This window comes from Panicum virgatum, chromosome 8K (genome assembly GCF_016808335.1).
Source record: "Panicum virgatum strain AP13 chromosome 8K, P.virgatum_v5, whole genome shotgun sequence".
Lineage (NCBI taxonomy): Eukaryota > Viridiplantae > Streptophyta > Magnoliopsida > Poales > Poaceae > Panicum > Panicum virgatum.
In genome coordinates this window covers 10,258,618-10,271,659 of record NC_053143.1, presented here as the reverse complement: position 1 = coordinate 10,271,659, position 13,042 = coordinate 10,258,618, and the positions used below count along the sequence as shown (strand labels likewise).

General features: G+C 45.3%; 1 protein-coding gene across 11 annotated transcripts; it reads right to left on the bottom strand.

Annotated features, from left to right (window-relative positions):
* Positions 1-2,172: 2,172 nt before the first annotated feature.
* Positions 2,173-12,494, bottom strand: LOC120643888 (disease resistance protein RGA2-like). 11 transcript variants are annotated; one of them, XM_039920384.1, is made up of 9 exons: positions 12,128-12,494; positions 11,961-12,022; positions 11,654-11,754; positions 11,443-11,537; positions 7,609-11,302; positions 7,345-7,531; positions 6,967-7,012; positions 2,622-2,877; positions 2,173-2,530 (listed from the first exon to the last, which is right to left on the bottom strand). In XM_039920384.1, exon 5 carries the CDS (start codon positions 11,274-11,276, stop codon positions 7,689-7,691), a length of 3,588 nt encoding a protein of 1,195 aa, XP_039776318.1. In that variant the 5' UTR covers positions 11,277-11,302; positions 11,443-11,537; positions 11,654-11,754; positions 11,961-12,022; positions 12,128-12,494; the 3' UTR covers positions 2,173-2,530; positions 2,622-2,877; positions 6,967-7,012; positions 7,345-7,531; positions 7,609-7,688. The 11 variants fall into 11 exon arrangements, with proteins under 11 accessions (XP_039776318.1, XP_039776320.1, XP_039776321.1 ...); XM_039920382.1 differs by lacking the exons at positions 2,173-2,530; positions 2,622-2,877 and adding exons at positions 6,050-6,453; positions 6,542-6,770 and having other exon boundaries at positions 6,852-7,012; XM_039920383.1 differs by lacking the exons at positions 2,173-2,530; positions 2,622-2,877 and adding exons at positions 6,050-6,453; positions 6,542-6,770.
* Positions 12,495-13,042: the final 548 nt, after the last annotated feature.

Genomic DNA, 13,042 nt, shown 5'->3' with positions numbered 1-13,042 from the left:
ATAAGCTACGTGCTCATACATCTGCCTAACCTTGGTGTACCAAGTGCTCTTTGTTTAAAGACTTTTAATTGGTTGCAAGTCACTTTCAATTGGTACATGCAAGGTAAACAAAGTTACCCGCGGAGGAGCGGTACCGGGCGGGAAACCGGTACTAACCGGGGGTTCCCGCCCGGTACTAGTGTGAGTTTTTTTAGCAGTGCCATGCTCCCGCACTAGCTAATTACAACTAATATAAAAGTAAAACTTACAGCTAATAATTATAATTTTCTATCCCACGCCCTCTTTCTTCTATTAAATATTCTAATACTTACTATAAATATATATTTATTATTATCTAGTTGTAATAGATTTCATTTTGCATCACACCATATATGTTTGATATATATTTAATTGAACTATTTGTTTGTGAATTGGTATTCTTGTCTCTTCCATCATATATGAATACATGGTGACACATATCATGGGGAGTATTTTATATAAACAATAACATAAATGATATATTGGTGCATTTTTAATATTTTGTTATAATTATATAGTTTAGATTCAGATAAAGGGGTTACATTAACTTTTAAGAATGTATAATTGGATAATTTATATGAAAATTTATTAGGAGGTTATTTGCATTATTTTTATAAATTGTGGAGCCACTGCATGTGCTGCTCCTAGAAATTCATGCACGTAATACTTTGTGTCAGGTGAGTAATATTATTTATCTCTCTTGATTATTTGTTGGCATGCAGGCTATTGATAGGATCCGGTCAAGTCGATTCTGGAGGGGAAAAGACGGAAGGCATGGTGAATTGGTGAGAGTTCCCTGGCATAGACAATTGAAAACTTGGCCTGATGAAGCGGGGACCTGCAAGTTGCAGTTAGAGAAATGTGCGGCAATGCAAAGGAGGCAGAAAGTTGTCGCCCCAACCCATCCAAACGCATCGGGCCGAGCTAACTGAGCTAGTGCGTTGCATGCGACGGGCAAGTCGTTGAGCTGGCCCAACAGTTCAACGACTGCGAAACAAACAATATATTCCACTAGCTAGTAAGAGTTAAGTAGACTATCTTTTGGTAAAGAACAGGCGTTGAAGAATATGATTACCTCCGTCTTGCACTTTGGGACAAGAGAGTAGTAGCATATATAGTTCCCCTGATTATTGTTGGCGTGCAGGCTTTTACACTTTAATCGAAACGAGATCTGGACTAGGCAGGCACCCACTGCAAAGGGGCATCCCGTCCATTAGGTAATATGATGGCCCAACAGCTAGAAATGGAATCAGATAAATAGATTAAAAAATACTAGGAATAGAACGTCCGACCCGTCGCATGCCCCTATTCACTCAGGGTCCGACTGGTTGCCCGCATCTAGCGCAGCCAAGCTCCAAAATGTAAAGACTTGATGATTGCTCTACTGTACTCAGCAGTAGGCCTGGCTTGTCAGATGCAAAAGGCCACTCCAAGCCAGGCTCTTGAGATACACAGGAAACGGTTGTTTCCCAGAGCCGAGAGATGGTGGTGGCAGGTTGCCGAGAGGTGGCGGTGAGGATGAGGCTGCTCGAGTAGTGGTCGTGGGCCGGAAGTGGGCTTATTGCTATGCAACGGCTCGAAGTCAAAAAAAAAACTGCAACTCTGAGAGAAATGCGAGGAATGGTAGTGAGCCTGTTGTCACTTGTACTACTACTAATAAATGGGATTGCATCAGGCCGAGTTCTATCGTGTTAACAAAATAAAACATGTCTGTCATTGACAGAGGTGGTAATGGATCATGGCCCTAGTAGTCTCTTCGCAGCCTAACAAGATCTTTAAATTTTTTAGCTCAAAATTATATAAGATTAGAGCTCGATCTTTTTAGGGCCCAATTCTTAGATTTTCTAAACCAAAATCTAGGGCCCTTTACCAACCCTAGTCATTGGAGAGGACTTGTGCTAACTTTCTGCATACGGGAGGAGCAAATTGCAACACACTAATATATAGGTATGTTGGCAGAAATAAAGAAGTTCCAGTTATGTGGATCATAGGAAGTACTGTATCTGCGATGGTGGCTTATGTCGATCCATTATCTTCAAAATGGAGCTAGTTGCCAGTTTGCTGGGGAAAAAAACAGAGAGCATTTGGGGTGTTCAAGTTGCAGAGTTGCACAAGGTAGGGGGTGCAACTTAGCTGGATGGCAGAGACCCCGCATGTTCTTTTGGTAGCCAAAGTTCAGTGGTTCCCCATCATCTTACTTGCTTAAACAGTTTAGACCACAATTGCATTTGCAAATATTTTCTCCAGCTTAGTAGCAACAACTATTGGAGGCTGTAATCAACAAAGTGAGAAAAAAAAAGGCACCATCATGGAACTCCCTTGCCAACGAAAATTCAATCCATTGGCATCACAAGGACCCAAAACATGTCCCCAAACGTTTGAAACCGAGCCTATCGCGGCTGCCAATTTGTAAACTGGGTGGCGACGGACAGGCATGGACTTCTGGAGGCACAGTTATCAGCTGCGGGTGAGCATGCAGGTCAGCTCGGCTGACACGCCACCATTGGATCGCCTGAGACAGCAAGGAGAACGTTAAGTTGTTAACCACCTGAATTATAGAATTAGTAAGATAGACAACCATATTAGCATGTGCATCCACGTACTGATCGAGAACAGAGTCCATCGGTGCCCAGAAACAGAGTCTTCTTTGAGGCAGCGAAACAGCATATGTCGAGACACTATCCGCGTATGCCTAGCCCTAGAAAATTAGGAGGTATTTTCTCTTGCGAATCAGCACTGTCCCACGAAACTGGACACATGCAAGCACCGACTCTTCATGCTCTTCTCTCCTTGTGTGACCTGAGGCCTTCATGTCCCACCTTATTGTCGTCTGAATGCAAGGATGCTGAAGCAGAGTGTCTGGATGTGTTCAAAAGCGAGTGAGTTTTATGAATCACTAGCATCTATTATCTTATTATTTGGCCAACAAACAGAGCCTATATAAGAAATATGGCCTCATTTAGGCCATTGTTTGTGATTTTGGTGATTGAGTGACAACATAATCAATATGACTAATAAGTTTGTGAGATCACGCTTATAGGATCTTTAGGTCCCATGGATATGAGTCAACACGTCTAATTTATCGTCGAGACGCAATGTCCAATCCATCGTCGAGACGCAATGTCCAATCCACCGTAGAGATGGCAAAGCATAGTGAAAATCCAGAGATGCATTGGACGAGTTTGGCAGAAGACAGAGGCACCGGTTTAACCGATGGATGACCATCGGTGCATCCGATGGTTATCGGAAGAACCGACGCCCCTGGCATTGGTGAAATTGGACGTGCTTACTGAGCCAAGTGAGGAAAACTCAGTAGCACCGGTTGAACCGGCGGGTCACTCAGAGGCATCGGTGCATTCAACGTACTATTGTCCAGAGACAATGTCAAGCGTGCAGAAGCCAAGTCTTCAACACCGGTTGAACCGACGGTGCATCGGAGCATAGCGTCGGTGCAATGACATCAGCAAGAAAGGAAGAGTGCAACGGCTACGTGAAGATCAAGTGTCACCGAAAGAACCGACGCCTAAGCATCGGTTTAACCGATGGTCCCTGGAGTCGCTGCAGCTGTGTCAGTGAAGCCAACGGCTAGTTTCAGTCTGTGAGTGACCGGAAGAACCGATGCCTTTAGGACCGGAAGTTCCGATGCCTACGCAGAAAACTGGCCAATGGCTCTAAACGACTAGTTCAAGTTGGAGGACTATATATATGTGTTCCCCCGGCCATTTGAAGCTGCTGGAGTCCCAAGACATCACACACACATCCAAGAACACCTCCAAGCCATCCTAGAACATAAGAGATCAAATCCTTAGTCCTTAGCACAAATTTTGTGAGAGTTAGTGCTAGGTTAGCTCTTGAGTGAGTGATCAAGCAAGGTTGAGATCCTTGTGCTGTGGTTCTAGAGTGAACCAACATTGTATCTTGGTGCGCCGGCCCTCCTTGGAGCATTGGTGGCTCGCCGGCACGTCAACGATCCTCCGGCTTGGTGTGGAGCGGCGTCGACAACATTGTGCGGGGGACGAAGACCCCTCCTTCGTGGGCAATCTCCCTTAGTGGATATCGGGATCAAGGTGACCGTGATTGTGTTCACGGAAGAGACTTGATTGCCGGGAAGCGATACTCTTCGTGAGTGCTTCAACAACGTGGATGTAGGTGCGCCTTTGTGCCAATCCGAACCACGGGATAAATCCTCATGTCAAGAGTTTGCTTCCTCTCATCCCTCCTCGTTAAACTTCCGCATTTCATATTGCAACTTGTGTGCCTTTACTTTCTTAGTGTAGTATCTTGTTAGTATTGGCTATAGGTTGCAAAACTCTTTTGGGATGAGGGTTTCACACTAAGGTGAACCGTAGTTGCACATCTAGATAACTTGCTTTAGTTTAAGTTTTGTGCAAACTAGTTGGAGCCAAAGATTAAGATTTTTTAAAGTGCCTAATTCACCCCCTCCCCCCTCTTAGCCTAGAGCACCCCATCACTTTCAGCCTCCACGTTCACTCTCAAGGTTTAGAAATTCTCACGTTAATCGGAGAAAAATAGAAAAATAAAAATTACCCACCACTGCCATTACGATAAAAATTAGCCCAAAATACCCCGGTGCCTAGTTAAAAATCACCCACTAATGCCATTATAAAAAATTAAATATAACATATCATTTAGCTATGTATCAGTTATAAATATATACTATTAATAAAAACTAAAGCTAACAACAATCAATTAAAATAAAATAAAAATAAGAATAATTAATTGTATAATATTATTAAAGTTCAACAAATCAAATTATTATAGGTAGATCATAGTTGAATTGTTTTAATTAACAATAAGATATAATTTACAATAATAAACAGGATGATGTATGATAAAAAAATAGTATAACATTTAAATAAGGATACGAGATGATGTATGGTAAAAAATAGTATAATCTTTAAATAAGAATACAACGACGTGTAAATTTTTAAATTTTTAATACTAACCGCGCAAATACGCGAGTTATATGCCTAGTTGTAAACAAACGTTAAGGAGCGTAGTGTCTGCATACACCTTATTGTTCGGTAAAATACGTCTCAGTCTAGCTACAGGTCTATTGTCCAGAGCAAATTCTATTACAAGTTCGAAGCTCCTCCATCCTTTAAATGGAACGGACATAGGATGCCCAATATATATTATATGGCAGTACAACAAACGAACAACATCCCCACGAACAAAAGGAAAAAACTTCTGGATAATGCAGACAAAGGGAAAGGGGACCAACCAGCAATCGGCCGCACGCGGTGACGAGCGCACACGGCCGCGACCACCACAGCCCCCGCGGCGGCGAGCGCCCACCACGGCCACCGAGCCACAGGAGCAGAGCCGGCCGGAACTGACCTCCAGACCCTGGATCCGGCGAGGGGGTGACCGGATCCGGCCCCGGCGGCTAGCGGCGGAGCACCAGTCGGCGAGAATCCAAGGGCGGCGGCACCTGGGCCACTAGGGGCGCGACGCCCCGAGGCCAGTGACGGCGGCGATGGCGCACCACCAGCCGAACCCGGCGGCAAATCCGGCCTCGCAAGGCCCGGAAAAGGCAAGGAGAAGGCCGGATCCGGCCCCAGTTGCCTGCGGCGGCGAAGGACACCGGGGGTGCAGGCTTGGGAGGGGGAGGGGGGAGCAGGGGAGTGTCGTGGGAGGAATCCCTGCCGCCGCCGTCCTTGAGCATTGGCGGACTTCCGCGCGGGTTCTCTCCGGCGGCGGCGAGGTGGAGGGAGGGAGGGAGGAGGGCCTGAGGGGCGGGGGCGCGGCGGTCCGCCCTGGTGGGCGACGCGAGCGGGAGGGGAGCGGGTTCTATCTCGTGACCCTACTCGTCTGAAAAAACTTTATATATTGGATCATAGGAAGTACTGTATCTTCAAACTGGAGCTAGTAGCCAGTTTGCCGGGGGGGGGGGGGGGGGGGGGGGGGGGGGGGTAAACAGAGCACTTTTGGGTGTTCAGGAATCAGGATGCAGAGTTGCACAATGTAGGGGGTGCATCTTAGCTGGATGGCAGAGAGACATGGCTTGTGCTCTGGGTAGCCACAGTTCAGTGGGTTCCCCATCATCTATACTAAGCTTAAACAGTTTACACCCCAAAATGCAATTGCATCCTTTTCTCCAGCTTAGTAGGAACGACTCTCGGAGGCTGTAATCAACAGATTTGACAAACAAGACACCATGGAACTCTCCTGCCAACGAAAAATTCAATCCATTGGCATCATACAAGGACCCAAAACATGGCCCCAAACGTTTGAAACCGAGCCAATCGCGGCTGCTAATTTGCAAACTGGAATGCGACGGGATGGGCGTGAACTTCTGATCATATATACATGACCCTCGCTCTTGGCAGCTACTCACTCATCGTCGTCGCTCTTGGCACCGGCCAGCGGCCGCCGACCGCGAACAGAACGCCGCCATTGGATTGGCTGAGACTACAGCAAGGAGAACGTCAAGTCGTTAACCACCTGTATTATAGAATTAGTAAGACAGACACAAATATTAGCGTGTGCGTCCACTTACTGAGGACAGAGTCCATCGGTGCCCAGAAACAGAGTGTTCTTTAAGGCAGGGAAACAGCTTATATCGAGACACCATCAGCATATGCCCAGAAAATTAGGACCACATTAGGAGGTATTTTCTCTTGCGAATCAGCACTGCCACACGAAACTGGACTCATGCAAGCACCGACATGAAGGCTTCATGTTCCACCTTATTGTCGTCTGAATGCAAGGATGATGAAGCAGAGGGCCTGAATGTGTTCCAAAGCGAGTGTGTTTAATGAATCACCAACATTGTAAACAAACTTTAAGGGAGCTTAATATCTGCATACAGGAAGCGCAGGAGCAGGAGTACGAGCAAAATTTAATGTGCTTCCTCTCAGGAGCATCCAGTGGTAAGCTTGTTCGTTAGAACACTTCTGGGTAATCTAGACAAAGGGGACCAACCAGCAGTCGAATCCTTCTAGTCCTTGAAATCCAATCCAATCCGATCCTGCAGAAGCACAAGAAAGGGTAATTAGCCAGGAGTCGCAGATATTAATGGTTTCGTTTAGCAGTAGATATCGAAATACACAAGCATTCCTTACTACACTACAGCTTGGTCGAATTTTGATCGAATTGTTATTAATGCTGAAGTGTATCACTGTGAGGACAAAGCATGTGTAATTACCACGCTCTAGAAATTTGGAACGGAACAGTGGCACAAAGATGTGTGGAAAGGCAAATCATAGAACCATTATTATCTCCAGGGTAATGACCAGCACAGGCACGAATTTTTTTTTTTTGCAAAATGAAGTACCAAAAGTAACTGTTTAAACAACGTACCAAGGTGCTTGATGCTGCCGCGTCCTGGAAGGCAAGGCGCTGGGCCATTAGGAGTCCTAATCCAGTTAATGTATATATGATATATCGTCTCATGAGTCATGAGGGATGCGAGAGACAAGGTGCCGGTCTGGCCCCACTCCTCGCTTGTAACGCCTCGCCAAAGCAGGGCAGCCGTAAATGTCCAAACCTGGAGAGCACATTGTAGAACCATCATTATCTCAGCGGTAATGACACAAGCTCGAAAATATTGCTGTTACAACGTACCACGGGGTTTGGTGGTGCCGCGTTCGCGCGCATGTCTTGGGCGGCAAAGGCGCTGGGCCGTCAGCCTCCTAATCCTCTGGTCAAGATATCCGCACGAAAGGGATGTGAGAGATAAGGTGCCATTCCGGCCCCACTCCTTGCTTGTAACGACTCGCCAAAGCAGGGCACCGGGCAATGATCAATCTCTGGAGAGCAGTTAAGCGTTGTATGGATTGGGGCAGGCACTGAAGGGCAGGGCAACCCATGATGTAAATCCGCCGAAGCGCAGATAGTTGCCCGATGCACTCTGGCAACTCGGCCAGCGCACCACAATGTACCAAGTCAAGATATTCAAGGGAGGTGAGGTGATGAATCACGTCAGGCAGCGCGCCAAGGGCGGGGCAATCGATGATTTGCAGCTGCCGGAGGGAGGTGAGGCTTCGAATGCTCTCAGGTACTTGTGTCAGGTCATCGCAGTCGAAAATCAGTAAGGTCTCCAAATAAGTGTGGTGCTGAAGCAATTCCCAGCCAGGTGATGATCCCATCATTCGAAGCATTTGGAGTTGCTTGAAAAGAGGGGCTGCCGAGTGCAGGGTGCTGGGTGATGAGGATTCATTGGCAGGTGTAGGAAGCAGATGAGAGAAGTTGCCTGGGGATAACAGCTGCAAGTTGTTTCCACTTAAACACAGCTTCTCCAGCGATGGTGGGAAGTATGGCTTCATTGTACTCAATTTCGGGCAGTCCCGTATGGATAGGTTGGATACGGCAGGGAAGCAGTATTGTGCACTTAATTCCTCCTGAATTTCAAAACCTCTTGTTGTAGTCCACAGCTCCTCTAAACTAGCCATTTCCAATAGTTTGAGGTCCTTAAGTGAAGGAAACTTCCCAAGTCCTCGCATATGCTTCAAGTTGGGAAAATGTGATAGTGTCAGATTTGTTAAAGACAGATACTGGCAAGGACCAGTTTGCTTTAACGTTGTGCCTTCACAATAAGAAGAACCATTCTGCTCCATCAACCACCGTGGCAAACAGAGACCTTGGTAACCTTTGATTTTCAAGCTCTCAATATGCGATGGTGGTTCAAGAGCACTCAGCACACCCTGCTCTTGTTCCACATCTGAGGCTAACTCTTTTTCTTCTTCATCCAAAGACCAGTCCAAAACCAGAGTCTTTATGCCATTCTTCTGTTTCAAGCAAGCCTTCTTAGCATCACATGGATCCTTCAAATACTTAAGGTTTCTAATTTTCAATTCACCACTTAGCTTATCAAGATTTTCAAGCTCAGAGATTCTCGCATCATCTCTACCACACCCGACAAAAAATAAGCCCAGCTGTCTTAAACTAGTCAACTGTCCAATACCTGACGGCATGCAACGCAGTTTGTTGCAACCCTCTATGTTCAAAACTGTGAGTCTTTTCAAGTTACCTATGCCTTTAGGCAACTCCAGCAGCTTGCGGCAACGTTGAAGGTTTATACACTCTAGAGTACCAATCGTAGTAATCCATGGAGGTAGCATGCTAACTTCGGTTCCAAGAAGGTCCAGAGTACGCAAGTTGCATTCTGACGGCAACTGTTTTAGAGATAAACAATTATATATATGAAGGACTCTTAGGTTACTAATTTCACACAAGGTGCTTGGTACCTCTCTTAATTGCCAACAAAAATATATATTCAAGGATTGAAGGTCTCGGCAATCACCAATTGACTGAGGTAAACTCTCAAGATCATAAGCACAATTCAACTCTAGAGTTCGGAGCTTCTTAAGCTTGCCAATAGATTCTGGTAATGCAACAAGACCTCTGCACCCGATTAAACGAAGTGACTGCAAGTTCCAACAACTTGAGATGGCTTCTGGAAATTTCGTGCAACTAAAGTTACGGATTTCAAGATATCCGAGATATTCAAATTTCAGTGTGAATTGAGGAAATGGAGTGCTTTCTGTGAAGTCCAGAACAACACTGCAGACACAGGAGCTCTTCTTAACTGGTTTATCAAATATTGGATTACCTCCAGAGATAAAGAGAGCATGGACCTTGTGAAATGAATTCCTGTCAACCTTCTCTGGCCATGAAGTCATCGATAAGTATCTGCACCTCTGAGTGCGGTTTGCTGTCATAATACTTGATACACTGGTCACCATTTCGTCCTGCAGTATGTGTCGAGTGAGATCATGAATCAAATCGTGCATCTTGCATACTAGCTGTTCAGTCTCGCTGTCCTTTGAAGGATCCTGAAGAAAGCCAACTTTTACAAGAGAATCAAAGTAGCCACTTTCGATATCTTCTGGCTGCAATCCATTCCTCAAATTGATGAATCCATGTGCTACCCATTGGGAAATCAAGCGATCTTTGTAGATTTTTGAGCCCTTTGGGAATATAGAGCAAAGAAAGAAGCATTGCTTTAGTTCATCTGGCAAGTGAATGAAGCTCAATTTCAAGGAAGAGAACACTCTGCCTTCTATACTCTCATATGTCCATAAGTCGCTCCTTCCTATGGCTCTCCAGATACTTATTTCCTTATTCTCAGAGAGGATACCTCCAAGTGTTCTGATTGCTAGAGGCACCCCACTACATCTGTTCAGGATCTCTTTTCCAACTTCTACATACTCAGAGCCCAAATCCTCCTCTACGCACCCAGAGCTCTTTAGAAACAAGCTCCAGCTCTCAGCCTCCAATAACAATCCCAGCTCATATATATGCCATGATTTCACAATTTCTGCAACCTTCAGATCACGAGTAGTAAGCAAAATCTTGCTTCCAGGTGCGCCACTTTTGAGGTGCACCATGAATTGTTCCCAGTCATGTTTGTCCTGATGCCATGCGTCATCCAGGACAAGAAGAAACTTCTTACCACCTAACTTGTTTGAGATTTCACGAGGCATATTCTGTTGAACATGAAGATCAGACCTTTCCCCAACGATTGCTTCAAACAGCTTGCTGATAAGCTTGGTGACATCAAATTCTGGAGATACATACACCCAGAATATCATGTCTCTGAAGTGCTCCTTTATCTTGTTGTCATTGCAGATGTGTTTGGCCAAAGTAGTTTTGCCCGACCCACCTAATCCAACGATAGATACTACCGTTCTGCCATCCTCCCCTTCATTAGGTTGTAAAATCTCACTTATGATTTCATCCTTCTCCTGATCTCTTCTGGGTATTTTTGAGTCTTCAACATTAGATAGCATGGAGGGCTCTCCAGCTGTCCTGGTGTTGCTACTTCGAACAGGATGATCCAGTCCTAAATTGTTCCTTATAATATTAGCATCACTTGCCTGCTTTACAATCTTCTCATATTTCACCCTGATTGCCTTGATCTTACTGGACACCTTGCATCTGAACAGAAGTGATTTTGGTTTTGCACAGAAGCAGTCCGCTATTGGTTGCTTGTCACCGTCGCTGTGTATCTTGTGTTTCTCAGCTTCAATGTCGACTTCAAAGAGTAAATCTTCAATATCATAGGCAACATTTCTCAATTCGTTCACCTGTGGAAGTGGTGTGCTAGTCCCTATGGCTCCGTCACGAACTGCAGCCAACCACCTACTTATGTGCTCATGTTTGCCCTGGAGCTCACGGAGGTCTTTCTCCACACCTGTTATGGAAGCAAACTCACTGGCTACCAGTGAAGCTAGCTTGCCACCAGCAGTCTTCAACACTCCAGACGCTAAAGCTACCTCTATTCCACTCATACTTCAAAGGTTCTGGTTTTGAGCCTCTGTGAAAGAAATTAGGAAACGTGCAAATTAATAAATTGAGTCTTACAAGCATATATTAATTCAATGTCGTCAATGCTAATGTGGCATCTACTGGTGAATCAAATAACTGATGAAGAAAGTTAATTGGCATAGCAATTACCTTCCCTAAAGAGGAGCAGCAACGTCACTTGTGCTTACTACCCAATACCCGGTGAAGTCCTTGAGCGTGTGCGGCGCTGGCGCTCACGGGGGAGACTGAGAACAAGACTCTAGTTGGTTAATGAAGAAACAAAGCAGGGGCCAAGGTGAAACACTTGTGCTGGAACGGATCGGGTCAACTGTGTTTTAGATCAGAGCAAGTGTACACGTACCTGGATGACCAGCTGCTTTTGCCTACTCCATCTCCAAATATTGAAACGCAGCAATGGTTGGAATCGCAAAAAGGTTTTTTGGGGCTCAAGATCCAGCAGATCTGCACACATAAGGTAGGAGCTGCAGCTTAGCTAGATGACAGAGTGGCTGTTGGTGCTTTCAGTAGCTCCGAGATGCTCAACTCTTATACTTGCCAGTTACATGAGAAGCTTGTCTGTGTGCATGGCTTGGTTACGATCCATAAGGATCATGTACATCAGGTAAAAAATCGAATGGAAGATTATGCTTAGCATGCCGAGTACGAACCTCTCAAAAGAAAGAAGACAAGAGCACCAGCAACTACAGAGTGACACTTGTGCTGCTGATGGCTGTGAGAAGTGAGATCAACACTCAGTTAGCATTGCTGAAGAAACTAGGAGAGAACGCACGAAAGAGATGTAATGAAGAATCAACACTCAGATCAGAGCAAGTACCTTGATTAGTTCCAACTCCGTGCCAGTGCAATGATCCGATCCCCAAACGCTGGATGAGGAGGCACTGGTTGAGGTTGAGAGATTTTGGGTTCCGAATGCAGAGCTTGTGGATCTGAGGTGGATGGTGTTTTTTTTTTTGAAAGAGAGGTGGATGGAGTTGCTTAGCTAGATGGTAGGGAGACAATTATTGCTTCTGGGCGTCGGGTTCCCGGGTCTTGGTCTTCACTGTCATCTAGCTCTGAACGCAAGACAGAGCACGTTGCTTGTGTCCCTTTTAGTGACAAAAAACGGTCCACAAAGGAAAACGAAGCCACGGCGAGACTTCGTTGCAAAACAAGAATTCACAGTGCTGCCACACAAGTAAATAAAGACCTCAGGGGCTAGACGTTTTGCAAGAATTTCACTGAAGTTTATCGGGGACGTCAAATTCAAGTAGGATGGGCTCAAACCTTATTTATTTTGCTTTTAATTGAATAGTGCAGCGCAGTATCCCTTTTAATAATGAAGAAAGGATAATGGAAACAGAGTGTTTGTCGAGATGGTAGTAATGGAAGAATGATGTAACAGAACAACTCATCTGCACTTCAAGAAAAAAAACAAAAAAAATAAAGCATTTAGATTTAAAAAATGGTACGAAAATTCTCAGATCCAATGCACAACAGAATCAAGTCAAGAGAGTATAAGGGGAGAATTACTCCATGACAGGATCATGATGTTTGGTTGTTGCGTTATAACCCTTGGGACACTAGACCTCACACCAGTTTTGTAGCCGGTGGTGGTGTGGACACCTATCATTGGATGCCGCTATGGTCAGAATTGAAAGAGAAAGGGAAGGAAATATCAATATAATTTGTATACGTAGTTGACTACGCACTGACTGTATGGGAATACTATGCTCGAGCGAGGGTCGACCCC

Excerpts from the sequence above, each read along its gene's own strand:
- LOC120643888 (XM_039920384.1), bottom strand. The coding sequence starts at position 11,276 with ATGAGTGGAATAGAGGTAGCTTTAGCGTCTGGAGTGTTGAAGACTGCT.